The sequence below is a fragment of the Halictus rubicundus genome, chromosome 8 (assembly GCF_050948215.1).
Source record: "Halictus rubicundus isolate RS-2024b chromosome 8, iyHalRubi1_principal, whole genome shotgun sequence".
NCBI lineage: Eukaryota > Metazoa > Arthropoda > Insecta > Hymenoptera > Halictidae > Halictus > Halictus rubicundus.
The window spans coordinates 7,628,436-7,656,008 of NC_135156.1; the positions used below are offsets into that span (position 1 = coordinate 7,628,436).

Below are 27,573 nucleotides of genomic sequence, written 5' to 3' on the forward strand. Positions count from 1 at the left end.
TTGCTCGACGACAATCTCGTTCATTCGTGCAATTTTCTGAAATGTGAAATTTGCGGTTACATTTATTTCATTTATTTTGTTGTTAACAAGAAAGGCTGTGCGAGGATTAAACCCGATGGAAACGAAGTTGAAGCATCGACTTCCGAGAAAAAGATAAAGCACTGATTTCCAGGAGGATAAGCAATGTGTATACACCGGACTTTAAACTGAATGCTCCCATTTAGGTTGTGCAACCGCATTAATTGGTCGCAGCTGTAGGTGTACGTACAGCGAAAATGATACAATTATATGAATTTGGATACTTGATACATGGACACTGTCTAATACAATTAGGAACATTGTTCCCACAAATACGAGCATCCTATGAAAACTTCCATTTTTCTCGTGAATTAAAAATATTAGACGATGATCAAAATTTGTGAAGTTCTCGAAAAACAACATTGGAAAATCTGTAGTTAGCGGATTTGGTGCGTTTATGACGAAAATAAGTAGATCGAATGCAAAATAGCAAAAACATTTGAAGAATATCAAAATGCTTTTGTATAAAAATACTGTGCACTATTTTCAAAATAAAATGATTAAGAAAAGTAATAGATGTGTACCGTAGCTCTTGTGTTTCGTAATTGATGCAAACAAACAATTTTGCGTAAAAATCCGCAGTGTAATAATTAACAATTATTGCTCATTGCACTTTTAAAGATATACATTCGCTGTAAATGAAGTAATTATAAGGAGTAATTATGAGGAATTATAAGGCTTGAAGTGTATCAAAAAGCCTTCGGGTATACTATTATAGTGAGAAATTTCAAGCATCGATACGCACGTATAAAATATTTAATTTGTTCTATTGGAACGTCTCGTAAGTGGACTCGTCGATAAGAAGCGTCGTTCTCCGCGGGAAAGAAATGTACAAAATGAAATAGTAAACTGGGATTTATTTACAGAAATGTCGTCAGATGTATTATTTACAGTGTCACGACGGATACACAACAATTGTCAATATGATTTGCAGTAGAAGAGCTAGAAATAGATCGACTCCTTTCGTTGATAAGCGTTCAGCAGCACCGGTGCCGACGTTGCAGAACGATTGCTCGCAGCAAGCGGTGCAAGCGTACAATTTCGTACGTTCACCAATTATTATGCATCCGGGTTCACATTTGCTTGTGCAGTTTCTCTCGGTGGACCAGGTTTGCGGGCTTGACGTAGAATTCTCTGTGCTGGTCGTGTAAGAAAATCGTTTCACCTGAAAAAATACGATCAAACATTAAACTACTCGCAATTAGCACTGGATCAAAAGATACGTTCACGTGAAACTCATTCAATCAATTTATTCCTTTTATTCATTCGGATATCAGATATATTCTCAACATGGTCGAGATAATAAAAATAATGTTACGTCGATTATAATTAGTCTCAAAATATAAATTCAACAAGAAATGTCACAGAAATACACAGTATTATTATCGTAAAGAACAATGACTGCTCGAAGAGCACTCGTGACAGACGATATCAAATCTCGCGCACATCGAAACAAAATTTATTCAAATTGCTTTCGTAGTTTGTCATTACCATACAAGTTCTTTTGTCACCGGTGCACTTGTGCTCGAAAGCACTATAATTTCCGGTTAGATTGGAACATCTCTCTCCGTCTTCCAATGTGTCGCATTGGTAACACCATAAATCGTTCACTCGTTCCGAGGCTTGGTGGGTTCGATGTTCGGTGGATAACAATTGCCCTTATGGTCCCAAGAAATGGAAAAGAAAAAAGAAAGTGCAACGTTTACCATATCGTCACAACATTTAGACAATTGCAGAATTATTTTAGATGATTTTATTATTTTGTTCTTTTTTAAATGAACGTTTCTAACGTGGATTTTGAAAACTGTATTTCAATGAACATAAACACTCGAAAATATCAAATTCAACGAAGCTGAACATAAATGGCACGGGAAAGGAGAAACATCAAGCTGATAATGACAGATAACTTATAATAATTGAAATAAATAATTACCATTTTGGAAGTACGCGAAATATACCGTTCCCGATTTAAACGTTAATCCGCGTCTAAATAGTCCCTTCGCTATCGAAACGAGTGAGTTTGGAAAAACGAGAGCTCACCATTGGCGAGTGCGAACGACGCGATCAGTAAGCACGTGACAGCGGCACATGTCTCGGCCGCCATGTTGATCAGGGATCGTTTCACCAAACTTGAGGAGTCAGAGGCAACGGGGTTTGGCTCTTACGAGCTACGGCCGTGTCGTTTTCGGAAATTTCTCGACGGGGCAAGGCGGAACGGGTTGAAACGCGACGCGGAACGGTTCGCGTCTGATGGACCGCCATGTTGAGGATCGGCGTCTGCGCTACAACGTCCGCTGCTCTAGAAACCTCAAAACTCAGGGAAAATCAATATCTATGGCAGTCGAAAGGTCCTGTCCCTTAACCGAGACCGTTTGACGTCAAACTTTCTGCGCATTCGCGTCACTTTCAGGAAGCTGAAAGTTCGACGATGATCCCCGTTAAGCTAAATCAGTCTCACAATCAGTCATACTACCCGTGTCCCTACAATCGTTGACGTCGAACAATAAAATGCGTTTCGTCCGTAGCTACACATTTTAGCAGCATCTTTCACGCGAATCCGAATGAACATTTTAGAACAGCTTTATTACGAAAACCAATGAAACAGAAATTCAAACAAACAGATTTTTAATAGTAGAACCATAAACGCGATACCTACATTCCTTTAAGATAATATTGAATTTATTCACATTTCATTTTTATGGTAATACACAGTTGAAGAAAGAAGTATAAAACAATATTTCAAGAAGACATTTCCATAGTTTCAATGATTGTAAAAGAACTGAAATCCGCCATTTTCGGGGAGTGTTAAAATGACTCATTACAAGCCTATTACTATGATTCTTAATGACTGTTTCATATCATAAAGGAAATTAAAAATCTTCATTTAAAAAATAATCTCGTTTATGACTAAAATAATTTTAGTAAAATTGCCATTTTCGTTAAGTAATGCTTTAAGAGATACTCAGCTATGAATTATAAACGTTTAGCGTCTAGCTTCCTTTTAAATAATTGAAATACAACGAAGAGATTTAATTCGCGAGAAGCTTGACGTGAAATTAATGGGAGAAAAGAGTCCACTGAAACTTATGAGTCTCGCAGAATAAATAAAATGGAAGCGATAAAACGGGCACAGACTTTAAAATCATGTTCCAAACTGAACCATTGCTAATGGAACTATGTGTATAATTTGCTTATGGAATAATGATAGAAATTGGATTGAATATTGCGAGTTGTCAAACATATCTACAAGTTATTGTGTAATTTATAGTAGATTCGTTTGAAAAGTGTTTCCAGAGCTGCGAGGATACACATATTGACATTTGTAATCGATCTGAGATGGATGTCAGTGTCGACAATGGCGCCAGAATTCTTTAAACTTTTCTTGAAAGTATTGAACTTAATTCTTGGATTCACTTGAAAACAATTAAAAATTTGATCATTCTCCGCTGACTCGGTGGTTAAAAATAAATGAAAATTGTTTACCTCGACACCAGAAAACAGAAATAAAATAGAAATAAAATTCGTTTCTTAATAGGATTAATAAATTAAAAATAGTATAGTGATATATTTTAATTCTTTGTTTTTGCTTCTCGGCATTTCGCTTATTTCGCTTACTCACAAGTGTATAAAATCCGCAGCCTATTTATCAATTCATTGGAATTATATATTAACAATCTTATATATTTGTAGCATACATGAACGTGCAAAACATAATTAATCTGTACAAGCGTGACGTACATACAGTAGTTTTTTTCAGGAATAATTAATAAAGGAATTCGATATTCCCAAATTTCAAATCTTCGAAAATTGATATGTCAAAATTTGAGTTTACGTGAATATCGATGTATTTGTACGTAATAAAATTGTGAAAATATTTAATCCATTTTATAAAAGTATAAAAGGTAATTTAAATTGAAATCGACTTTTATTTAAACGGTTTATGTCCGATTTTATTGAATAATGTTTTAGTTATTCGAAATACAATATGTATACTTTCAACGTAACAATGAAATATATAAAAAGTATTTTTGACACTAATGTCTAGAATATCTTCCTAGTTATTATAAGTAACCTGAAACTATTTATGCAAAATCGAAATTTTCTGTACCAATTGCAAGAAGAAAGTGCCAAACTATTCTTATAATTGTACTTTTCTGAATTTCATGTAGATACTAATTTTTATCATACATACACAAAATTTCCAATCTAGTGATGAGTTTACAAAAAGCAGCATAAGTAGAGATTGTTATTAATATCAATTTAGTCTCTGCAGTACAAAAGCACAAGGCCAATTCGTAACAGCAGTATCAACATTACAAAGATTATGTGTAATAATGTAAAGAGTCTTTCATTAAACCGTTCCAATCATAAAAAGCTGAAAGCCTCAATTAAAAAAATTAATATGAAACAGTTATACCTTTTAAAATGTCGCGAACAAAGATCATATCCGCTTAAATTATATCTAAAGAAAGTAATTAGTCGTAATTAATCGAAATCCCTAGGTTCGCAATAATACACGAAAATTATTATTAAAATCCCCCTGTGAATCCTTTTCTGAAGCAAACGAAACAGCACTGTACTTCTCTAATTATTTTTATGTATTTCGTATGAAAACCGTGCGCAATAAGACGCAATAAAATACAGAGGCAGCTCGACTCGCATGCGAGGCAAAACAAGATGAACGATGCACACTGTTTATCCAGACGTGAATTTTCGCTGTAATTTAATGGACTGGAATTACGGGAACGACAATAATCGAGGAGGACGTCACTTCGACGTCTAAGAAACGGCCGAAACGAGTTTAAAGGATTCGAAACGACAATGGGCGAGAAAGTCAAAGAGGAAATGGTGTAGTGGCTCCGTCGGGCGAGCATTCCGCGAAGACTCGAGCCATTAGGATCTTGCCAAAGGGAGGAGAGGGGGGAAGAAAGTTCAGAAGGCCTTCGCTTTGATTATTGGTACGCGCCACTGTTAATAACAGCACTCAGAATGAAATGGAACTAAACGGGAAGGGTACTGTTGAGCTACTTTTACACCTCTGATGGTAGCATTAATTAACCGAGCCTTATTCCGACAGCGGGCAAACTCGGACCGGTTCCGATCCCGACAAAGAGTTAAACGAGACCTTAAGCAACCTTGAATTTAATCTGCTCTCGGAACCAAGCTAAAACTAACGCGGACTTAATTGAATTCTAGACCAGGCATGACCAGAGCATAACTTCCCTTAATCGCAGAGTGACACAACTTATGCCGAAGACGGTCTAGGCAATGGCTGCCCTATGTACTCCAGACAGCGGATTTTATGCATTTATCATCATTTTCAACCTATTAAATTTAGTAGGAAAGAAAATTAATTTCTACTTCGCTCCAGTTTGTTGCAATTCAGAAAATTTTTATTTTACACAAAGTTAACCCGTCGTTCGTGGTTTGCAATTGCCTGTGGAAAATTTGTTGGTTTCTTTATTGCGTCACAGTTACGATACTGCGTGTTCCATTCAGAAATCCTATATTCTCTTCGAGAAATTAAAGATAGCATACTATTTGACGGGAGCTATACTGCCAGATCAAGACTTGTTCCCCCACTCTAATTTCCCCTTCTACCGCGCTCATCCGACGACACAGCATGCTACGTCTCCCCACTCTAACCTCTTGTCGTGCACGTGTCACAATGTCACGTGACTAATCCGGTAGAGAGGGGGTAACTGTATTCCCCTCGATTCGAGTCGGTTCCACTGATCCGGCGACTATGGTTGTGAAACGTGGTTGCAACTGTTCCGAACATCGCAGAGCTCAATCAACGCCCGATCCACAACCACGCGAACTCGCGTCGGTGGTAGATAATGATCGCCGCGTTATTACCTTATCGATAACAATGTCTTATTGATCGGGCCGAAGTGTTCCGTTGTGCATTGGGTAATATAAATATTGAGTCACTGGTGAATCATTTGAAACGAAGTGAAACATTTCGCGAGACAATGTTACAGCGTATGAATCGCTCACGTATCCCAGCCGGATCCAAATCGATTTACGACGGAACTTCGGAACGTAGGTTATAGGTGGTTTCTAAGTTATTCAGTGCAGAGACTGCGTACACGCGCGGGGAATTTATTTCCTCCCACCTTATCGCGTTTCTTCTTTATTCCTTTTTTTCTTCCTTCTTTCCCTGAAAGAGTTTGTTGCAGCTTTCGCGGCGTGAGCGAGCTTTTACCTCGAACTCCGGCTTCGCGCTATCAATCGTAAGCGATAAAGCGGAAACGCAACGCGTAAATTAATTGATAATACGTTTTCGCCGTGACTTCGCCCGACGTTTATTGTTTCGCCCCCTTTGTTCACTCAATTTCCTGTTTCTGAGTTACAACAGAAACGAGTACGATGTAGTTTACTACAGTAAACAAAGTAATACAATTTTTTAATACTGATTGTACTATTGCCAACGAAATTGTTAGAGATGGAGAGACATTTTTATGTAGCTCCTGCCTCTTATAAGCAATGAAGTAAATTTTTATAAAATTATTAATTAATACATTTATTTTTTTAAATTCTTTTTTTTTTGGGACTTTTCGACCGCAGTGTAATGACATACGGAATTAAATCTCACAATGTGTGAGGTATTATAATTAATCATTATTATGCAGTGATGTAGTATAATAACCATATTTTAGTAGAGGTATCTTCAATTTTTTAAATATCCTAACCTAGGTACATGGTACTAATATTTACCAGCTCATAGTATATTTTGTTATATTTTCTATGGTATCACCAAATTCATTCGATTTGAAACATCCATGAAGGTAAGCTCAGCTCACACAGATACATCACAACGGAAAAGTAATAAAGTGGGGGCCAAGAGATACAAATAATTTACGACGAGGTCCAACTCGACCATAAATTCTCAAAAAGGTAAGAGTATATCGGTTTATCTAACTCTACGAATTTATGTGTTGTATTGCAGAAGTAACTTGTTATTTGCTAGCTTGTTATAATTAGATTGCGGATTTGATGTATTTGTGACATAAATGAGGCGGAGAAATACGAAACAGTAAGCGCATTACAAGAATTAAATAATATGTCCATGAACTCGTTGAAAAAGGAAATGGAGTTGTATTTTACGGTGTTCTAGCACTGTTCAATAAAAGACAATGGCTGAAAATCTTATTCGAACGCTAATTTCAGATGCTACTTCTGGGAGATCCGCCATTTTCTGAATCAGTTGAAGCATCACTGCGAATGATCTACTTAAATGCATCTCATCAACGTTCAAAAGCTACTTTTCGTTTGAAGATCTCTTTATTAATTAATGCCATAAAATAAAAGTGAATCGACATGATGTCCTAAGATATTTTTCATCCTCGTTTTTATTTATTTATCTCATAAAATGTTTCTTTTGATTCCTGACAGTTTTTCTACTGATGCAGTAATAAATTCATTTATTTCAGATTCATTTGAACGTTACGTAAAGCATTGTGCTTTTTCGATAGAATTTCTTCTACATGTCTGGACAACGGATTTTATGCATTTTTGACAAAAACGAGTAGCTGTAATTTGAAACGGTAGAAACATTAAAAATATTTGAAAATACTGTTATATTATTTTCAATCGTTTACACACAGGTATGAAGAAAATAAAAAAAAAGAAAATAAATTTCTGTTTCACTCCAGTTTGTTGCAATTCAGGCAGAAAAATTTTATTTTGCATAAAGATCATGACAGTGAAAGCATACATATTGTATAAATATTTTTATATAGGGGTATCATGTTTTTTGATTAGACTTCGTCCAGTTGTACACAATGACGAAAGTACATATATATGGATATAAGTTCTATAAATAGATATCGATATATATAAATAAATAAATAAAAACAATAAAAAAAGATTATAAAAATAAAAAAATATATAAATTTCTTATGATAATGACCCAGTAATAAATCCATTTATTTCAGGCTTATCCGATCGTTAATTGCAATATTATGCATTTCGATTAAAATTTCTTTAATCGTGTGTAACAATGGAAGTATTTTTGGCTTTCATTCGAACGTGGTCGCCGCAAGGATAATTTTAAATTGACATTACTTCTTCTTCGATTATTTCAGAACGGTTTGCTGCAGTTGCATGTTTCACAGGGGTGAATAGCCGCAGAGAAATCGATTTCACTTCTGCAAGGGACAAGTGTTATTGCTTTCACTTGAACCTTTTCTGACATTGTCTCGTCTTGTATATTAATATACAGAACGTGGCGGTATTGTCTTGTTGCGAGTGTTTAACTTGTCTCGTGATTGTCGAAGATGTTCTCGACATTAACATATGTATAAAATCTGCCGTACCTTTCGTGCTCGTTAAAGATTCATGAAAGCTGAGCTTCTCGGCATTAACGTGCAACATATTTCGTTCGACTGAACCACGTTCGCGGGGATTTAAGAGAGGAACTTTTCGTAACAGGTTCGATTTCTTTTATTCATTACGGAAACATGAAGTACTGCTTTCCAGATTCTTCTATGTTCGAAATGTTCATATTTCGATCCCTTAAAATAGAACCCTTTTCAATAGCGACTCTGCTATTTTGTTAGTAGATTTGAAAATACAAAATAGATGATAATTTATCAAATTTTTAATCTATCATTGTACCGGTTACACGCGATTTACTATGGTATTTTAATACTTAAAGTTTATCACTCAACCAGCGAAGCTACACAGAAATTTATATAGGTTCAGAAGGGAAACATAAATCATAGTAGTTTGCGCGTAGAAAATGTTTCATTTATCGTTACGATCTACAATGTGTAATGTGAAATACCGTACTCATTAAATCACATACTCGCATTACTATATGCGTAATAAACGATTTCTTTAATTATTTAGTACCTTACATCTCATTCACTGACGAAGATGAATTTTTCAAGGAAGCAATAATTATATAAAAATCATGTTACATTAAGTGCCCTAATTTTTTTTTTCACGATACTTAGAACAAGGAAACATTTAATAAAACCAACTGTCACGTTACCCACATGAAATAACGCTTTGTGAAAATTCGGTTCGCCTTTATCGTCGCCGTAACTGTTTCGGAAAGGTACGTAACAACTTTTGTAAACCAATTCGATATCTTTAATCTATAGGGGTGATCGGAGCACGTTGATAAAGGGCGGTTTGCAATATTTTCGACACTGAGTAAGCGTAATCCAACCAGAATGAGGTACACAAAGACGTTTATTTTACCCCACAATGTAGCACAGCGAACATATGCGGATATTATTTAATAAATTCAATCATCCAGAACAACCAGCATATTGCACGAGGACATCAATGATTACATCCTATATTCCCAATTAATCTGATTTTATATAACCGTATTTACAGGTAAATTTCACACAAAGTTTCTTTAAATAATTGTATTACGGATTTCCATGCGTTCATGATATTTAGAAATTTTTCAAATATACGAAATGAATTAATAAACATTAATGGTATTTCAGTTGCATTTTTACCGTAAGCGGTTTTCTAGTTAGTAAATTGAATATGTTGAATTTTACAAATTGCTATTTCTGAAATAAACAAGAGACGTGTTAATCATCACGTTACTATAGAGTTTCATAAAATACAATTTATTTTTACAGACGTACTGGTGGACAAAAATTGTTTAAAATCCATCCCTTGGTAACAACCGCAGTTTATACATAACTGAAAAAAATTAATTTACATTAAAAATATTTTAAATACACGGCGTGCTATTAACATAGGAATGGTCCGACGCGTCTGATCATGACGAACCGTTTCTACTTCTTACAAACGTTAAGCACGCGAACTTGACGCATTTTCGAGATCGAATTTCTCGAAAAGTGAGACTCGTATGAAAAAATGTTATTCTATATTTTCGACTTATTTTGCTATGTTGTAATCGCCCCCTTTTTGTTTGTACCACCAAATATCGATCGTCCTGTATATTACGACAAAAACGAGTAGGAAAAATGTGCCTCATTTCGGCCCCTACTAACCAGTAAGCCTTCGTGAAAATTAATTGCTTAAAAATATGCGTATGTTAGTTGTCATACAGTAACGTCAAAATTAATTTACTGCCACCATTTCTGGAACACCTGGTACCAGAAATGTTACGACAGCGTAGCTGGTTCCCGCAGAAACAGACCGCGATTCGAGCATCGTCCCAGAAGGGCTGAAAAACCTAACATGGTAGACTCCACCCTCTGACATCCGTTTGCGCGGCATGGTTGCAAACAACCCCTTGCGGACGATACATTTAAAACCGTCTTGACGCAAAAAGCAAGATCATCGTTGTCACGTACGCGCGACACCATGGCAGCCAGCGCGTGCCAACTGGGATCAAAATTCCAAAACTCGCAAGGGAACGAAAGAAAAATCCAGAAAGTCCCTATCAACCTGCACAATTTTCACCCTTTGCACTCGAAGCTATTTTAACTCCAAAACCAAACATTTCTTCCGACCTAGAATATTTCCTCTGTATATATATTTTTTCAAGTTATACATACAAAAATGGTGCAATTTACTCGTACAATGCCGAAATGTTTAGTAATTTATTAAATTTATTAAAAAATATTTTGAATAATGATACAGCAATTTGTAGTGGCGCCTTACAGTCGCCATTCGAGCGCTAAGGGTTAACAGAATGATTTGTAGCCTGTGTAGCAATATTTAAATTAAAATACCTGCTGAGCTAATCAGTTCTCGACGTGCATGGTTTAATATCTTTTTTGTAGAGAATTAAAAAACTGCATCGATCGGTGCGTGAATAAAATATACGGTTCCATTTGAAAAATCAAATATGACCTTTAAACCTCCTGAACGCCTCCACTTACAAAGAAATCATGCCGCCCCTCGATACCACGTAACGTACGCCGGTACAATTTGTACAATTTGTTCGTACAACGCACGATTTAGACGTAATTTTAGGCGGCTCGTTGCTTGTTTTAATTATACGAAATATTCAAATGTGTCAATCGTCTTATCATATTGTCCTGCAGACTGGTACAATTGATTTCTGTTTAGGGTCTGGCATCGGGGTGTGGGGAGGGGTTGAGGGTTTGGGAACCCCGAAAACCGAGTCTGGCTGGCCAGTAATTGAATGAAATCCAGATGATCGGTGTTTACAGGGTGCGCAACACGTGAGAGACCGCCGAAAGTGGCATCGGGGAGTGGAGGGCGGTAGAATCCACCCCCTCGTAAAACTGGCATCGGCTGGCGGATCCAACGGAAGCAGTTTAAACGTCTAAGAATCCTCGGTTTCGGTTGGTCGCCGGGCTCCGGGTCGATGGTGGAAGGGGACGCCGGGTCGCGACCAGCCTCGCAGTACCGCTTCGACTCTCACCGCGGTAGCCTCGTTCACCTTCATCCCCATCGTTCCGAAACGATCGCCGCTCGTCTGGACATGTCTTTAGCCTGAACACCCGGCCCCCGTGAGTCCTCGTGCCTCTGCGAATCGGTTCGCCAAAGGTTCGTATCGGAACGGTTCGTCAGTTGTTGCCGCGCGACGGTAAATGGTATGCAAGAACACGGTGCGAAACGAATCGGTTACGGAGTAAATCGCTGCGAAGCTTAGCCGCTGGCTAAACGATTCTACGCGGACTGTGTGCTACCCGCCGGCTCCAGCCTGCTGCACCCGCTCTCTGCTACCCGGGTTACCCCTACGAATCGTCGACCTGCCAACGTTGACTCGCCGACTTTTACCGACCAGGCCTGGTGAGTCACGAACTCTTATGCCACTGTACTATACTTTTTCAGCGACGGAGATCGGTCGCGATCGAATCGGTCGTACGGGGCTAGCTTCCTTAGAACCAGGGTCCCAATGACTTCTTTCTCTGACTTTTTCTTTTATTATCGCTTGAATTATAAAGTACGTTTTCAACACGTTCCACGATGCCACTTCCGGACATACGAGGCTGACAAAACGCACCTTCAAAATTTAATTCCGTACACAAAGCAATTTAGCTTTCTTAGCTCTGGAAATAGTGGATGGGTCGCGGATTTGCAGGAGCTAAACTGGTTCCTAAAATTATGTACCTAAATTATTTTGATTTTGTGGGATTTTTTGGAAACGATCGTTCGGCAGTTAACGTGTTAGTACTTTTATTCGAGTACATATTGTAATAAAAATCGTAGGATATCTGAATGCATTCAATCTCGTCAGTATTACAATGCGATATGCGTATGTATAGCAGTCGCGTTTCGAGTTCGGTAGTCGTAGGTGTTAGAGTACCGATTTTAATCAGGAACGAAGGGATGGTGGAAATACACTGACTTTCAGGCGACCTTGGATTTAATAGTTTCGATGCGTTCGCTGTCGCTGTTTGTTTCGCCGATGGCGTTCGTAATCGTAATATGCTGTTAACCTTGTGTCTGGCACAAGGACAAAGTAGTTGTTTAAAAAATGCGACACAACGTCCATCCTTTAACCCTTCGAGGACGAACGTCGACATATTGACGAAATCGGGACTACGTATCTAATCTCCGAAGTTGCAAATATATGTATAATTTTCTTATCCACATAACAAGAGATCGATACGTATTGTTCATTTTTTCCATTCTTTCAGACTTCAACGTATTTTTTTCGTTGCCATTTGTAATTTTTTTGTAATCTATTTCCCGAATGGAAATATTCTTAATGTTTAAAAAATCTTTTTTACTTAATTTTATTATTTAGAATTATAGTCTTTGTTTACAGAAATGTAAAACATAGAAAGGAGAAAGTGATTTTTTTATTTAGTGGACAAACATTGACAAATTATTGAAGCAGAAATGTATAAAAATTGAAATTGACGTTGCCTAGGGACTGCAAAATTAGACAACGCAATTAGTTAAATGCAACTCATCCTCTTGCAAAACATCAAAAAGTTACTGTCACAGAAGGTTGATAAATTCTTGTGCGTGTAAATAAGCGCGTGCATAAAATTCATATGATTTTTTTTCGGTGAAATACGAAATCATGGTCGTGACACGTATCCGACGCTCGCAGCGGACGTGTTAAAGTTAGCGCGTACAAGCAGCACAGTAAACAATGGCGCTAATAAATTCACGGTTCGTCGTTTTTTTATGGAACTGTGTCATTTAGGGGAGTCTCTTGTGAATGTAACCCGTCGGTGTCCATGCCGACATTGTTTACGGTAATTTTGCAGTATTCGGGGAATGTTTATTGCCGAGAAATATTCTGGGAACCTACTGGAAGATATCAACCACCTCGGCTCACCATAATTACTTTCGCTTTCGAATTCTTATTAGATTTTGAAGTGTTTAAAGTTTAAAGTTAACAGTGCTTAAAGTTACCGCGTACTAGCAGTGTAATAAACAACGATGCCCAGGTTCGTCGTTTTTTGTGAGAAACTGTATAGCTCAGATGAATCTTTCGAGATCATAATACGCTTCGTATTAACCCCTTCCCGTACTTTAACGAGTCCGACTCGTGATGAAGATTTTGGCACAAACGTAAACATCACGAGTACGACTCGTGGCCTGAAAATCGGACGAAACGTAAACATGAGTCAGACTCGCGGAACGATTTACAAATGACTGTATCACAGGTATTTACATTTCGGCTAGTATTGCAACTGTTTTCGAGCATCAGTCTGGTCCGTTTACCGCGCATTGACCCCTACCGTTTGGGCCCGAATTTCGTCGAACTAAATGGAACGAGAAGAGGTTAAACTTCGGTCTAGTTTCTACGGCTAATAGAACAGTGAATGGACATACCGTGCATCAGCATCGCGAAGAAGATGATGCAGATCAATATTAAGCAGATGATACTGGCGGTCGTGCAGCATCCGGTTCCGCTGGTGCCGCACCATAAATCTATTCGCAGCGGCTTCATCGTTTTCGGTTCATTTCGCGTTCATCAGTCTCAAAGCGATGCGTCTTTTCTGCGGACAACAAACAGAAGTTCTGCTTCGCACACTGAATAGATCTCGACTGACACGCGCGCGACAAGGGTAGTCTCGTCGCATCAGCCGCGCTGCGCTGTATCGTGGTGCAGAACGGCGCTAACTGCGTCGTTCGCGAACCAATTGGTCCACAGGAATCATCTTGTTAAACTAGATATTTAGAAGTTATTTAACACGTTGAACGCCACACCGGTTTCACGTGCCGTCCGGTTCACGCCGCAGTTAGCCGTCAGGGGGGCCCTGCCGGGGCCCAGAGTATAAACAAATGTCGGCGCGCGACGATAACAAGAACGAAAAGTCTGCCGCCGGCCCATGAGGACCGACGAGGCCCGAATGGAATGTCTAGACCCGATCCCTAGGGACCGGGGTGGCGTTTATCGTGTTAAGTTCCTTTTCCGTTTTTGAAAAGCCTCTGTCGCTGTAGTGGGAGCGACAATTCTAAATGAGTGGGAGCGTTAAAGTATACATTTAGAATCTATGTAAGTACGATAGAAAAGTCTCCTCTGCCGCTATCCCTTATGGGTTTTCCCACATGTTTATGACCATCAGTAAAGACGGCATTTTTCCGAGGACAGACTTCGAACACAGTTAGTTGAACTGAAGCGCTTGAGCGAGAAGCTCCTCTTGTATTTCATTGAAAAGGAAGAAATAAAAAAAAAACAGAATATAGTTTGTTCAAGAGTGAATACAACATTTTTGAGTCACCATGTATATGCTTTGCACGGAGCGGGGAAAAAGTCTAAAATAGCATCTGGGCTTGCTTGAATATGCATGATGGTGAGATTAGGGTGTTGAAAGTGATCACGAGTTTCAAGAAATGGCTGTCGAGTAAACTAGGATCGCGGGAATATTCGCTTTACGCTTTCGTGTATTAGACGTGCAGCCTTTGTTTCGCGTACATGCCGTTCGCGGTGAAATTGTGACGCTATGTAAATTCGAAGTTTCGTGGGTTGTGCGCGATATTTTTACAACGACTGCCCGCGGAATCCGCTACGTTTTTCTGTTTACGACAAGTTATTCGCTCATTTCGTTCCGAGTGCTGTTGCAACTGTGCCCCGTGGCTCGTCGAAAGTGACGTTTATTAAAACCTACAGACAAATTCGGATGTTTGGGAATATCGGAAAACTGTTTTTCGCACGCGCATACTTCATGAAGACGTGCACGGGGCTTGTCTGTTGAAACACGCCGACGCAACGGTCACAATAGTTGTCCACCCCACTCTGCGCTTCGGAATGTCATCATGTGGAATGATTGTGGTGGGGCGGACAGTTATCATGACTGACGGTGTAGGTCAGTGCGTTCCTCTCGAAAAAATCTGGCAATGTTATTGATTAGCAGCGTTTACCGAGGAAAAATTTAACACACTCCGTTCTGAAAAATTCTAATACATCTGACGATGCTATTTAAACACAATAATTAAAGTGAAAACTAACGATTCATTCCAAATGTGATACCAATGTAAAAATTTTAAAGATCAGTTCAGATTTCGGATGAGTCAGACACGCCATTTTGCAAAATATATCTGACGACGCAATTCAAACGTAATGATTACAATGAGAACTGAATATTCCAAATACTGTAGCTATGTAAACGTTTTAAAGGAGATGAGCTTCTTTTAATTTAATCAACATTTACAAATATAATTTTATAAATGTTAAAGAGCTTCTAGGTTGTGTAAGGTAAGGGACCCAGTTACTGTGGGGGTGCCAACTACTGTGCCTACATTAATTATACTTATTTTTAAAGCATGAAGAATATTAAAAAAGAGATATTACATTTTTCTAATTAAAATCTGTTATAATATATATAATATATATAGTGTATTAACTGATTTTAATGAAACAAATTTAATAACTCCTTTTCAATATTCATTATGCTTTAAAAATAAGTATAATTATTATAGGCAGAGTGATTGGCACCCCCACAGTAATTGGGTCCCTGACCCAAATTAATATTTTTCGGAGAAACTGTTCCATACGAAATAAAAGCTGCACTAGAAAGCGTAGATTGTTTTGTAAACAAAGTCTACAGATATCGCGTTTGCAAATAAATATTGGTATTTACTTGTGCTTTTTGTAACGACGTGTGTCCATTGTTTCAACGGTTAGAAACACTCCGGCCAGTAAGATAAATATGAAATTACTGTCTTCTCGTGTCGGGACCCTATGAGGGACAAAATTGCGCTGGAAAAGAAACATTACTATAGTTGCGCACTTCTTTTATCCGCCATAATTTCATATCCTCGAGTTTCTCTCTCCGCCAGCCATTGCATTTATACTGAAAACAATCCACTTTCCGTTCGCAAACGGAATAAGAGCAAAAATAACAGAGAGACTTTCAAAAAGTTTGCAAAGTACGATTTACACCATTGTTACAACGATGACGGAGCACCGTACGCGGCAGACGTGATATGAAATTAGATGAGGTTTTAATGAGCATCTCGCTCGAAATTATACGAATCGAAAGTAAAAGAAATTCTGAGATATTTCAGATGTTTAAATCTCACACATTTATGTATAATAAATCTTTTTCAGTTTCGTAGAGCGGTCACACGATACATATTGAGTTAACAACGCGAAAAACGCATTGCTAGGAGGGCTTTAATGTTAATACGGAGATTAATTATGAAGTACGAGTGAACATGACGTAGAACATTTTGGATTTCAGGAGATCTACGATATTGTGATTTATTACGTTATGTGTATTACATGTGCATAAATCGTGTTTAATTTCATAGCGTGGTGCTGTTCTTAATATTGAAATATTGCTAGGAAGTCGTTAATATTAATATGGAAATTCATTATGAAATACGAGTGAATATGTCGTACAGTATTTTGGATTCCAGAAAGTCCATGATATATTGTGATTTATGATCTATTATTTTAAATATTGGCATGTTATTGTATACTTTAGAATACTCATCTAAGATGCACGAAAGAAAAATCGAGCTCTCCTCTCAGAAATAAGAATGTAGTAATATAGTATATACATATAGTAAGGTAAATAAGGTATAGTAAGGTAAACGCTCAATTTAAAAGCAGAGATTTACTTTTTATTTGAACGTTCGCCTGCTCTTGCAAATATTTTTTTATTAAACACACGGTATTTCATGCTTGGGGAAGGTAGAAGAAATTCAAATTTAATTCTTGAAATGTAAACATTGACATAATTTTGTCGAGCACCGGAATAGATAGTGCAATCCTATCCTGAACCGGAGAACAGTTTTGCGATAAAAAGGAGTAAGTGCAAAGCGATAAATTGTAACGTCTGACAGCGGTTATATTAAATAAAAAATGAAACGATTTCGTCTGTAATCTTGCGCAGGCATTGCATCGGAAATTCCAATTTCCATCAGCTCCGTTATGTCGCAAAGACAGCTAAAAAAATTAATGCAGCTGCCTGGTAGAAGAGGGAAACGATGGTCGATTTATTTTATTTCCCTGCGATCGATTACCTGGACGGTTTAATTTCGTTTCTGCTTTTTCTTTGCAATTCAGTTTTCGCAACAATCGCGGGACTCTGCGTATCGATTGCGCGGCAAACACGGTCCGGACGTGATACGTCCAGTTATTTAAATAAGTCAAAGCGTAAATTTTCTGAAATTCTATCTCTGCGGAAATTTGTTCGTTTGTTGCCGATTTCGCGAAATATCGTTCCATCTCCGCGCGGTGTAACGCCTTCAGCGTGAAGATTGTTTCATTTACTCCGACATGGCGGGGCAGCATTTTTCGTTTATTCCGATCGCTCGGGGAACGTTCCAAGAAAAATATGTTCGAGTTGTATCACAGCAATGTCCCGAGGACATGTTTCTCGCAAAGTTATTTCTTCATAATCGCGTTTGCAATTAATTGTTTTTCGTTGGCCTCGATTTTAGACGATTTTTCGGACAAACATGTTATTGTGGAACAAAGGTCGTAGGTTTTGCAGAATGTTATTGCCATTATTATTTATTGCTTTAAACCAAATAAGGTTCATATACAATATGCAATACGTAAATAATGTGGGTACAGCATTTTGCAGAATGTGTGTTTGTTCGTGTTTCAAAATAATACAATTTTTCGACGTATTATCATACAAATTATTACATCCTTTCTACTTTAATGGCTGCCACGATTGAGACGGTGCTAAACATCTCAAAAAAATTGAAAGTGATCTAAACTGGTTTAAAGCAATAACAAATAAAAGTATATGAATATGGGGTTGTGTTTGGTGACCTAGAATGAAGCAAAACAAATTTATTTTTAACGTGGAAATATATTTTTGTAACTTCTGTCAGCAATAAAGAATTATCTACTTAATCGTAAATTAATTTACAGGATACGGTGAACTTTACGAATTTTTCAGAGACCATAAGTTTAGAAAACATGTGTTTGAACGGTGTACAAAATATCAAAATACGATTAAAGCGTATAAAATTGTATGGAAGATGTTCCGCCGACTTTTCAAGAATTCCTGCGCAATTTTTGAAGTGATAAATTCAGTCACCGTTATTGGTATAATAATAAGAAAACATGTTTGTAGTCGTATCTACGCGATATAAACCGACATCTGCACGATGAAAAGAAAATATTATACTTTTAATTTGGTAAAAAGTAGGGACTGTAAAGAAACATTCCTCTTATATGAACCGTGATAAACATTGTGAGTAAAAAACTATTGATATTAAATACACAAAGGAACTTTTTGCAGTTTGTTTTGTTTGCTCGTAAATTCATTAAAGCAGAAAAACATTTTGTATTGCGGAATACGTTGTGCGTTTATTTTACCTCGAAAACATGCAGAGAAAAGTAACCCCGATACATAATGCTTAGAGATATACATATTCTTTTTTTAATTTTGTCGCATTTCATCGCGAACGAAATATTTGTACCATTAGCGTGAATTATTTCCGTTTCGCGAAATATTATATACCGAAATAAAGTGGAGCGTAAATTTTCTACATATTGCAAATATTCTCGATCGGTATTCGATGTAGGATGCACATGCTGCACGCCTCCCGGCGAACGTAAGCGGAAAGGGGTCGGTTGTTCGTTAAAAATGGATCCCGACAATTTAATTAAATGGGTTATTAAACGATCGTGTTTTGTAACGGTTGTCCTTTGTCGATCGTTCTGGTCTAGTACGGTACCTTTAATTGTGCCACAACGTGAACGTACCCATAACACAATGTTCACGTGACTGCCAACCGTTACGCTTTGAATGGCACACAAATTTTTGTTCGTTTGCGTCTCGAAAAATTCATTTGCCTCTATGTATATTTAGCCCTTCCGTTCGAATGGTCACGCAGTGGGACGAGCAATGCATGAACGTCAAACAACTACGATTTTAAATTCATAACACATACAGTGTTTACTCGATATATCTCCAAAATACGTCAGGGACGTATATCGGCCAGGAGATTTTAAATGTTTGTCGATTTTGACTTGAACTTTGAGAGAAGTATCAAACATTACCTCCACGGCTTTTTAAACATTAATTGAGGACGTAATAATTTTTCTTTTTCGTCGTGCTTAACGGCCAGAAATTGCTCAAAATATAAAAAATAATTGAAACGTTTATTAAAACACTCGGGATTTAATATTCAACAATATGCAGTAATAGATCAACCGTGATTCGAATTATTACATGCGTACACCAATTCATGCTCCAATTCGGGCGTAGATGTAGTATTAATTGAAATTAAAATATAATATAAAATTAATTCAGGAAATATAACGATAAAATTGTAAGAATTTTTTCTTGATGACGAAGATATAGGGGTGGGTTTTCGAAGCTTACCGATTCCAGACATTGAAAGGCACTTACACTTACAGGTCTGGGTAAGCTTAAATAAAAAAAAAATATAACGTCAGAATTCTAAGCAAATGTTAATTTTTTATCTTTTTACCTAAGACTTGTGTTTTCGATATATTTAGAAAATAGTTTTGAAGTATTGTATACATTCGTTACTTTGTATAGGTTCTAAATAAATAAGTTTGTTACATAGGTGCTTGTGTACTTGACGATAAAGTCAGTGCAGCACACGAAAATCGTAAGATAGTTTTAACACGGGACCTCGAAGTTCCGCCAACTTTTTTTAATTAGCAGCTGTTTCTGCTCCGTTTCTTTAAATCCAATGTCTCTTTGAACTCGAAAATTAAAGCCACCGTAAATATCAGAGTCTCCGAGGGTTCACATCGATCGCTTTTCCAAGGATCAGCTTGAAAGACAAATTTACGTATTCAACATTGACATCCCTTTTACGTCTGGAAGATAACATTATTTCGCGTTGCAACCCCGCAGACAGGACTACAATATTATACTTCTTGATTAGCAATTAATTCACTAATTTAGAAATAATTACCGCATAATTGATGACGCACGCTTCAAATCAGAATAACTGTTTAATAAATGGACCGAACCACTTCATCTTTTCTGCCAAGCTAGATGAATTAGTTTACCGGAAGATGTGTAATCAAAATTTTGAAAAAATTGCGTTTAGTTGCAAAAAGAAATAGTAAAAGTTGCTTTCTACAAATATTTATGTTTGGGCCTGTGACGAAAAAAAGTGTAAGTTATATACATACTGGAAGTTTAATCGAAATTGGTTTCTGAATTGTAATAGATTAAAAATGGTAAAGATCGGCGAATAGAATAAACAGAATGAAAGTCGCGAAAGCCTGATTTAGCTGTGTAGTTCATATAAAATGTATTCAGCTCTTAAAAGCCGACAGGATGCTGAAGAATAATTCGCGAGATAAACAAGATTGAGAATTTACGGAAAGAATAATCAGAAGAGGAGAAATCTGATGCGTCGCTGCTTAAGAGACGAGAGGATTTCAGAAACAGAGGAATGCAGAAACAGAGGATTTTATGACAGAACTTTCCGTCGATTTAAACACGGTTATCACTGTGTTGTACAATGTAAACGAAACTATCCCTTTGTTCCATGCAGTAATGCAGAATGTGATAAACAGCAGTGTGGTGGAATAGTTCGAGGAACATTGCGAGCGAAATAAAAACTCACACGGTAGACTTTACAGCTGGAGACCAGTTTCCACGAATATCGGTTATTAAAGTTGTACAAACTGTTTAAGTTTAGAACAACCGTCGGAGAAGTGAAAACTTTCGATGAAAATTACGAGAGCCCCTTCTTGCCTTTTTAAAAGATGCTCGACCCTTTCTTGTACATTTTCACACGGATCGATGTATTTAGCAAGTGAACCCCTTAATGTTAATGAAATAATCGACCAGACTATCAACAGTATATCAAAGACCCTACAAAAAGTAGAAAAGATATTTTTTCTATGGTTTAAAATAGTATTATTGTTCACCAGTGAGTGACTTGCAAAAATACTTTCTCCACTCGAGGGGTTAATGGGAAATGTCGTGTATGATGTATTACACTTCCAACCCAGTTCTTCTATTTAACCCACCGGCGGCGGAGTCCGGGTCTATTTTGACCCGGAGCTAAAAAATCGTCGTTCAATTACTCCAGTTTCTGACGAATTACTTAAATGAACAGCTGCTGTATTTTAGTAACAACTCTGCTGGTAATTACTCTGCGTCGGGGGAATAATGATGGTGGTCACAAATCTTCTATAGGTGGACGTGCTTCTGTCTAGCTAAGCTAAACTTTGAACGGCGCAAAATGTCCTTGTATGACCTTGGAAGACGGAAGTGTTGTAGCTAAATAACCTTACCCGAATAAAAACTCTATTACAGTTAAATATTTATCAAACTTGAATACAATTCCGTATAAAAAAAAAACAGAGGCCTCTGAAGCACGTCGACCTAGAGAAGGTTTGTGACCACCATAACATTTTTTACGACGAGTTTGGGTTAAATAATTGTGGAAATAAAATATAACACAACTTCGAAAATGTCGTTAAAAAATAAATAGTTTAGTGCTGACTTTCTGAACCTCTCGAGTTTTTGTGCTGTGTAAAGTACGATTTAACATTCGTTAAAGTCGTGTTTCAGATTTATTTCTGTTAGGCAATGTGCACGCGCAGCACGTGGTTAATATTTTTAATATTCTTTGCGGCATCAAACCTTTGTTTCAAATTGTTAGCTTCCACTGAACATTTTCCTGGGTATCATATCTGCAGCAACCCCATTTAATTGCTCATTTGTCCAATTACACATGCGGCCTCAAATTTACCACCCGTTTATTCTCGTTATTTTTTTCAGCTCTCCATTACTCGTGCGGTATATAATAAAGCACAATCCAGTTTAATCAAAATAAATAAATTTGCTTGAATCTAATTTAATTCAATCTGCTGTAAATGAAATTTACTGTTCCAACAATTTATCGTTTAGCTCGTAAAACAGAAACGTCGTCGTCGTCTGAATATTTAAAGAATTCCTATAAATAAATGTGCTTAAATCTAATTAAATTTGATCTGCCGTAATTCGAGTCTAATCCTCCAGCAATTTATCGTTTAGTTCATAAAGCGGAAACGTCGCCTAAATATTCAAAGAATTCCTAAAATGGGACGTGTGGAATCCCGTCTTTCGTAATAACGTAAATATTCCGGAAGCATTCCTGTTGCTGCTGCGAAGAATGCGGGAACTTGTCATTCTTGAAGAATAGAAGCACGTGAGTGGAACACCGGAAGAAGAGCAGAAATGATAGAAGTGGAATAGATATGAACATCCGGTCGGAGAAAGCCAGAGGCGCGGAATGGAATTTTAAAATAAAGTACAAGGGTGCAAAGAGATTCTACATCTTCGGATCGATGAAGATCTGTAAGAAAAAATTTCCGCAAAATTGCCCTTGACCTTGAATCTCAAGTCGAATTTTTGTTTATTGCATTGCATTGCACGCGCCATGGGGATACAAAAATTTAACCTTGAGATTCAAGGTCAAGGACAATTTTGCGGATAATTTTTTTGTACATAAAGCAACAAGTACCGCTTTACTTACTGTATTTGACTACTTTGTATACCATGGAGGTTCTCGGGGTTGAACTTTTTCTTGTCAAAAAATATTACAGTGATGTGAGTTAAGTTAGTGTTCAAATACATTTTGGATCCACTATATGCTAGAACAAGAAGGATTTTCGATGCATCAGAGTGAGGTGACAGTGATGGTGGAAGCAGTGAAATTAAAAAAGAAAATAGATAAAACAAGCTGTTGCGCTTTATGATGCCTGAAAAAGTGCAATCTATGACGTTATTATCGTCAAATGTTGCAAGAGGCCCAAGCGAAATTGACTACTTCGTGTAACACGCGAGTGGTGTGAAAACGGGCTCGTAAATTTTAATCCGACATTTTTTAATTGTAAATTCTCTTCACGGGTTGGATAAAACGACGGAATCAATCGAAGTAGCTGACAAAGGTTTAAACAAATCGGGGAAAATCCTGTCAAGCAGGAGATTTTGATTGAATGATCAAATAAATAGATTTCGCAAAAAATATTCAATTTTAGCTGTAGAATACACAGAAGTTTATTGGCGACACGAAACGGAGATATCGAGGGTGAAAAGCTGTTGTTGATTCGACCTATGCCATTTTCCAAAAGTTTAACATTCATTCTCCTGTGAGCCATTGGTGCAGACAGGTAAAATTTTACAAGTTCAGAAAAATCGATGACTATGTTGCAAATATTTGTATAAGCTAACGTGAAATTGCTCTACACTTGAATCGAGTAATTAATTATGCTGTTTCATATGATTAAATAAATAATTCACGAGAATATATTGCATTTCCTGTTCGCGCTTTATATTAAATCCAGCCGCTCAAGGAAGTACATATTGTTAAACAAAATAATATAACATAATTTCGATCATTTCTTACTTCTAATCTAATTAATACATAAACTGTCGAAAACGAAAACAATTGCCCTCTCGAAAGTTCCAAACATGTATCAGACAAAAATGACCTCATTTATCACCCATTTCAAGGAAGTGCAACATTTTTGAGACAGCCTCTATATGTTTTATATTCTCCGCATTTTTCTGACAAATTAATATCCACGTATTGCAATAACACAGGATGTTTCATAAATTATTGAACATTTCTAGGGCGTCGATTCTAAACATTAATTATAAACAATCTGATAAAATTTAACAGGTTAACTACACCAGTCACGCATGAGTGACACTGATCCTTCACCAGATTCGAAAACCAATTTTGATCGTGATTTTGCTCGAATGAACCGAATTTTATTGGGATGTTTACAATGCAAAAAGGTTAAAGCAGCTTCCATTGTGATAAACTTTAACCTTCCAATTTCGGTTTTAGTAGCTACATTCTTTTGACCTCGTGTGAATTTTTTGAGTGTTATTCAGCGCGTTTATTGTTCAGCACAGATAGTTTTTTACACCATGCAAGAGTGCATTTTTGACCTACTGACCCGCCATCGCAATATTTGGAAAAGAAAATAACGCACATCTTCCCGAAGCACAAACTATTATTAATAAAAGTTTGCATTCTATGTAGAATATTTTGCTCATCTATTTTGTCATCTGTTTTGTCGTCCATATGTAATTTCCTGCTGTTCAAGGTCGAAACTTTTGTGTGATATTACACGACGAAAGAAAGATACCTGTACTTTCAAAATTTATTATGGCGGATGGAAAGTTTTTCGGGCAATTTATTGCAGTTGTATCTTGACCTTTGTTTGCGTGAAATAGTAGTGGGGCGGGAGATCAAAGTAGAGCAGCAGGCCTCTGGAAAATGTACCCTAGGTTGTTGCTCCTCGGCGGACATTACTGCTGCTGCTTTCACGGCGCGAAAAATATCCTGCAACTAAATATTTAAGTCTCGCCGCACGTGTGTGGCCACATCAGTATCAATTATTTTTAACAGTTTGTTTTATTGTATCGTGTGGGACGGTATTTTCGTTAATAATGTCTACTACCTTTTTCCCAATAGCACCTTTCTTCTGTTTTTAAATTTATAAAAGCATTGCTCATAAATAAATGACTCTCATTCGCATGATGGAGTACTGTGTAATAGAATTAACATTGTGCAGCTCGTAACCCAATGATTCACCAAGTGTTTTATCGGTTTGTTGTTACATCTTCTGTTCGACTATATAACTAAATATTGTTACGCAAATAAATTCCTTAAAAAGGCTACCTTCCTTCGGACGTGCGAACAAACATTGTTATGCAAACAAACTCCTCGAAATGTCCCTCCCGTGTGCGTGAATCGCGTCGGTAAAATTTCATTCGAGCGACTAAGTGATTATGACGCGTCGTCCCGTCAAACAGCCTGTAGCTTTATGCAGAAATGGATGTGAAACGTTAAGCGTACGCAATAACTGTTAGTTTAATATAAACGTTCCCGTGATATCCGACGCACACACGTGCATTTCAGATTAATTTCCCAGAACCCATTTCTCTACGGTGGCAATTACTTGCTATTAATCTAAAAATTAATCTGTCGAAATCATATTCCACTGAAATTCAATTTTAGGTTCTAAAACAGAATATAAAAAATATTAGATCTCTTTGGCGAGACATCTGTGAATTTTCAATACAATTCTGTACAAATTATTGATTGTTACATAAATATTATTTATTGCATTTAATACGAATAACGTACGTTCACTGGACAAGTCTCACCCTACATTAATTTAAATTATTTTGCCTCGCAACGTCTGCTGGGAGCAACCATATTATTTTAAAGTAACATCCGGCGCAGTCCGATTTTTACCAACACGAAACGGAGAAGCAGAACAAGGAAGTAGACGATCTTAACTGCGGAATTGGTGCGCAGGAAAGATTGAACAAAGGAAAAGCGGAGAGTACATCCATACGCGCGTATTTAATTTAACTTTGTTATCTCCGGCCGCCAGACAGGTGAATAAGCGGGGAGAATGAAAATTTATTCGGTCGATTCTCGGTCAGTCCTTGGATTACACGTGGACTCAGGCAGTGAAAGCACAATATGGAAGAAGAAGTTGGATTCCGACGATGAATACTATCGACCCGATCCATTCCCCGGGATAATACGGGATGTCACAGACATTACGTGTACACGCGGTTACACGGCGCAAACAAAAATGAAGTTGTTCGTCATGCAAAAATATGCCATAAATATGTAACAAGTAGACTGGCGAATTTTTATGCAAAATTGGCAAAGTTAATTGTAAGAAACAGACGTTAAAAAATTCATACGAAAAATATGCATATTCTCTTTTGATAATTTTAACAAAATATTACACCAACATCGTGCTTTAACGAACTAAAAACAGATAACACACCAAAATACCGAATTAAGAACAATAGGTTAAGAAAAGGAGATAAATAGGTCTTCAGGTTTGTTTAGGGAATGTTCAAGAAAATGCAAAAAATCATATGCAAATTGTTTATAGCAGTAGGTACATGGTCTTCTTTTACTAAAAAAACTGAAACCAATGATTCGAACAGTTACAATAAATAATGAATATTCAAGAGGAAAGCAGGAAAGTCTAGGATCGTTACAGAAAACTGTTTCTAGAGAAAACGGTTAGAAGCAAACGCAATTGCGGTTATAACATTTACCACCGCGCCAGCGCTGGCCGCTGCATCTAACGTTGCAAGCAAAACTATCTAAATTCATCATTCTCTTAAACCAATTTGTATCGCACGGATTTTTAGCAGCTCTACGTTCCCGGCTAACCTCACTTGCGTCATTGGCAGGTCCCATTATGTAGTTGTCCGTAGCTTCGCGTTTCAGAGTGCGCTCTGAAAAGAATTCTCCAGTTACTAAGTTAAACAATTCCTCTGTGTCTTATTATTAGCCGGCGGATCTTTGTGCACAATAAAAATTTTCTTCGTCAATTACGAGACACAGAAACCATATAAACAATTTTCATAATTTGAAAATTTTTTATTCAATCATATCGGCTTGATTATGACCATTTAAAAAAAAATCATTATTTCCGTATTTATTAAGACCCAAAACTGTCAAAAATTATTTTAGCTTGAGAAACGATCAATAGTCCAGCTGCGTTACATTTAGTTCATTAGTTACACAATATTTTATACTTAACTGAATTCTGCACCAATCGAAAATATTAACATAAAGATGGATTTAATATTTTATCGGAAAACATATATACAATACACAATTACAATACATACAATATACAATTTAAACCATTCAACTTGACCAGAAACGGAATACTGCATTTAAGATTATTATTCTATATTTGATAAAAAGGCAAAATAATCCATCATTTTATTAGTATTTTTATTCACATTTTTTATTTGCCTTTATCTGTACGATCTTTTTATTCTCTTTATTAATTCTGTTCTACTCTAATCGATTTGTTGACAGTCACAAACACAACGGTATTATTGAAAATGACGAACGAAATGTTTCCCTCGTGTAATATGTAGTTTCATTACTTACTCAATTGGTCGGTTAGCTCATTGTAAGCTTCTTGTGGATCACTCTCTGCGGAGACCCAGGCGATCGTAACGAAGATGCAAAGAACAACAAAAAGTTTCATCTTTGATCGAACAAAAATCGGCTTGCCAAACGTTTCGAGTACATCTAATAGCAACTGTCGCTTCTCGAAGATAGAATTAACGGCTGATCTTTATATACATGTGTAATCAAAACCGGAAGTATGATGTACCGCAGACCTAGCCGCCACTTCCTTCCCGCAAAATTCCC

The 27,573-nt window shown here is 37.1% G+C and overlaps 3 protein-coding genes and 1 long non-coding RNA gene across 6 annotated transcripts in view; 2 read left to right on the forward strand and 2 right to left on the reverse strand.

Annotated features, from left to right (window-relative positions):
- Window positions 1-918: 918 nt before the first annotated feature.
- LOC143356789 (uncharacterized) lies at window positions 919-13,997 on the reverse strand. Of its 2 annotated transcripts, none has more exons than XM_076792762.1 (3): window positions 13,789-13,997; window positions 1,570-1,736; window positions 919-1,243 (listed from the first exon to the last, which is right to left on the reverse strand). In XM_076792762.1, the coding sequence occupies exons 1-3, from the start codon at window positions 13,904-13,906 to the stop codon at window positions 974-976; spliced, it is 555 nt and encodes a 184-aa protein (XP_076648877.1). In that variant the 5' UTR covers window positions 13,907-13,997; the 3' UTR covers window positions 919-973. The 2 variants fall into 2 exon arrangements, with proteins under 2 accessions (XP_076648877.1, XP_076648878.1); XM_076792763.1 differs by lacking the exon at window positions 13,789-13,997 and adding an exon at window positions 2,119-3,404.
- LOC143356788 (uncharacterized) overlaps window positions 10,693-27,573 on the forward strand; it is a 43,136-nt gene continuing 26,255 nt past the window's right edge. For both annotated transcript variants that reach the window (XM_076792760.1, XM_076792761.1), the window contains exon 1: window positions 10,693-11,784. The gene's annotated coding sequence lies outside the window, so the exon portion shown is untranslated. The remainder of the gene's footprint in view (window positions 11,785-27,573) is intronic.
- Window positions 15,843-27,573, forward strand: part of LOC143356790 (uncharacterized) — a 37,986-nt gene continuing 26,255 nt past the window's right edge. Inside the window, exon 1 of the long non-coding RNA XR_013082730.1 lies at window positions 15,843-15,884. This is a non-coding gene — a long non-coding RNA (uncharacterized LOC143356790). The remainder of the gene's footprint in view (window positions 15,885-27,573) is intronic.
- Window positions 26,264-27,491, reverse strand: LOC143356216 (defensin-2-like). Its single transcript, XM_076791721.1, has 2 exons — window positions 27,307-27,491; window positions 26,264-26,636 (listed from the first exon to the last, which is right to left on the reverse strand). The coding sequence occupies exons 1-2, from the start codon at window positions 27,404-27,406 to the stop codon at window positions 26,419-26,421; spliced, it is 318 nt and encodes a 105-aa protein (XP_076647836.1). The 5' UTR covers window positions 27,407-27,491; the 3' UTR covers window positions 26,264-26,418.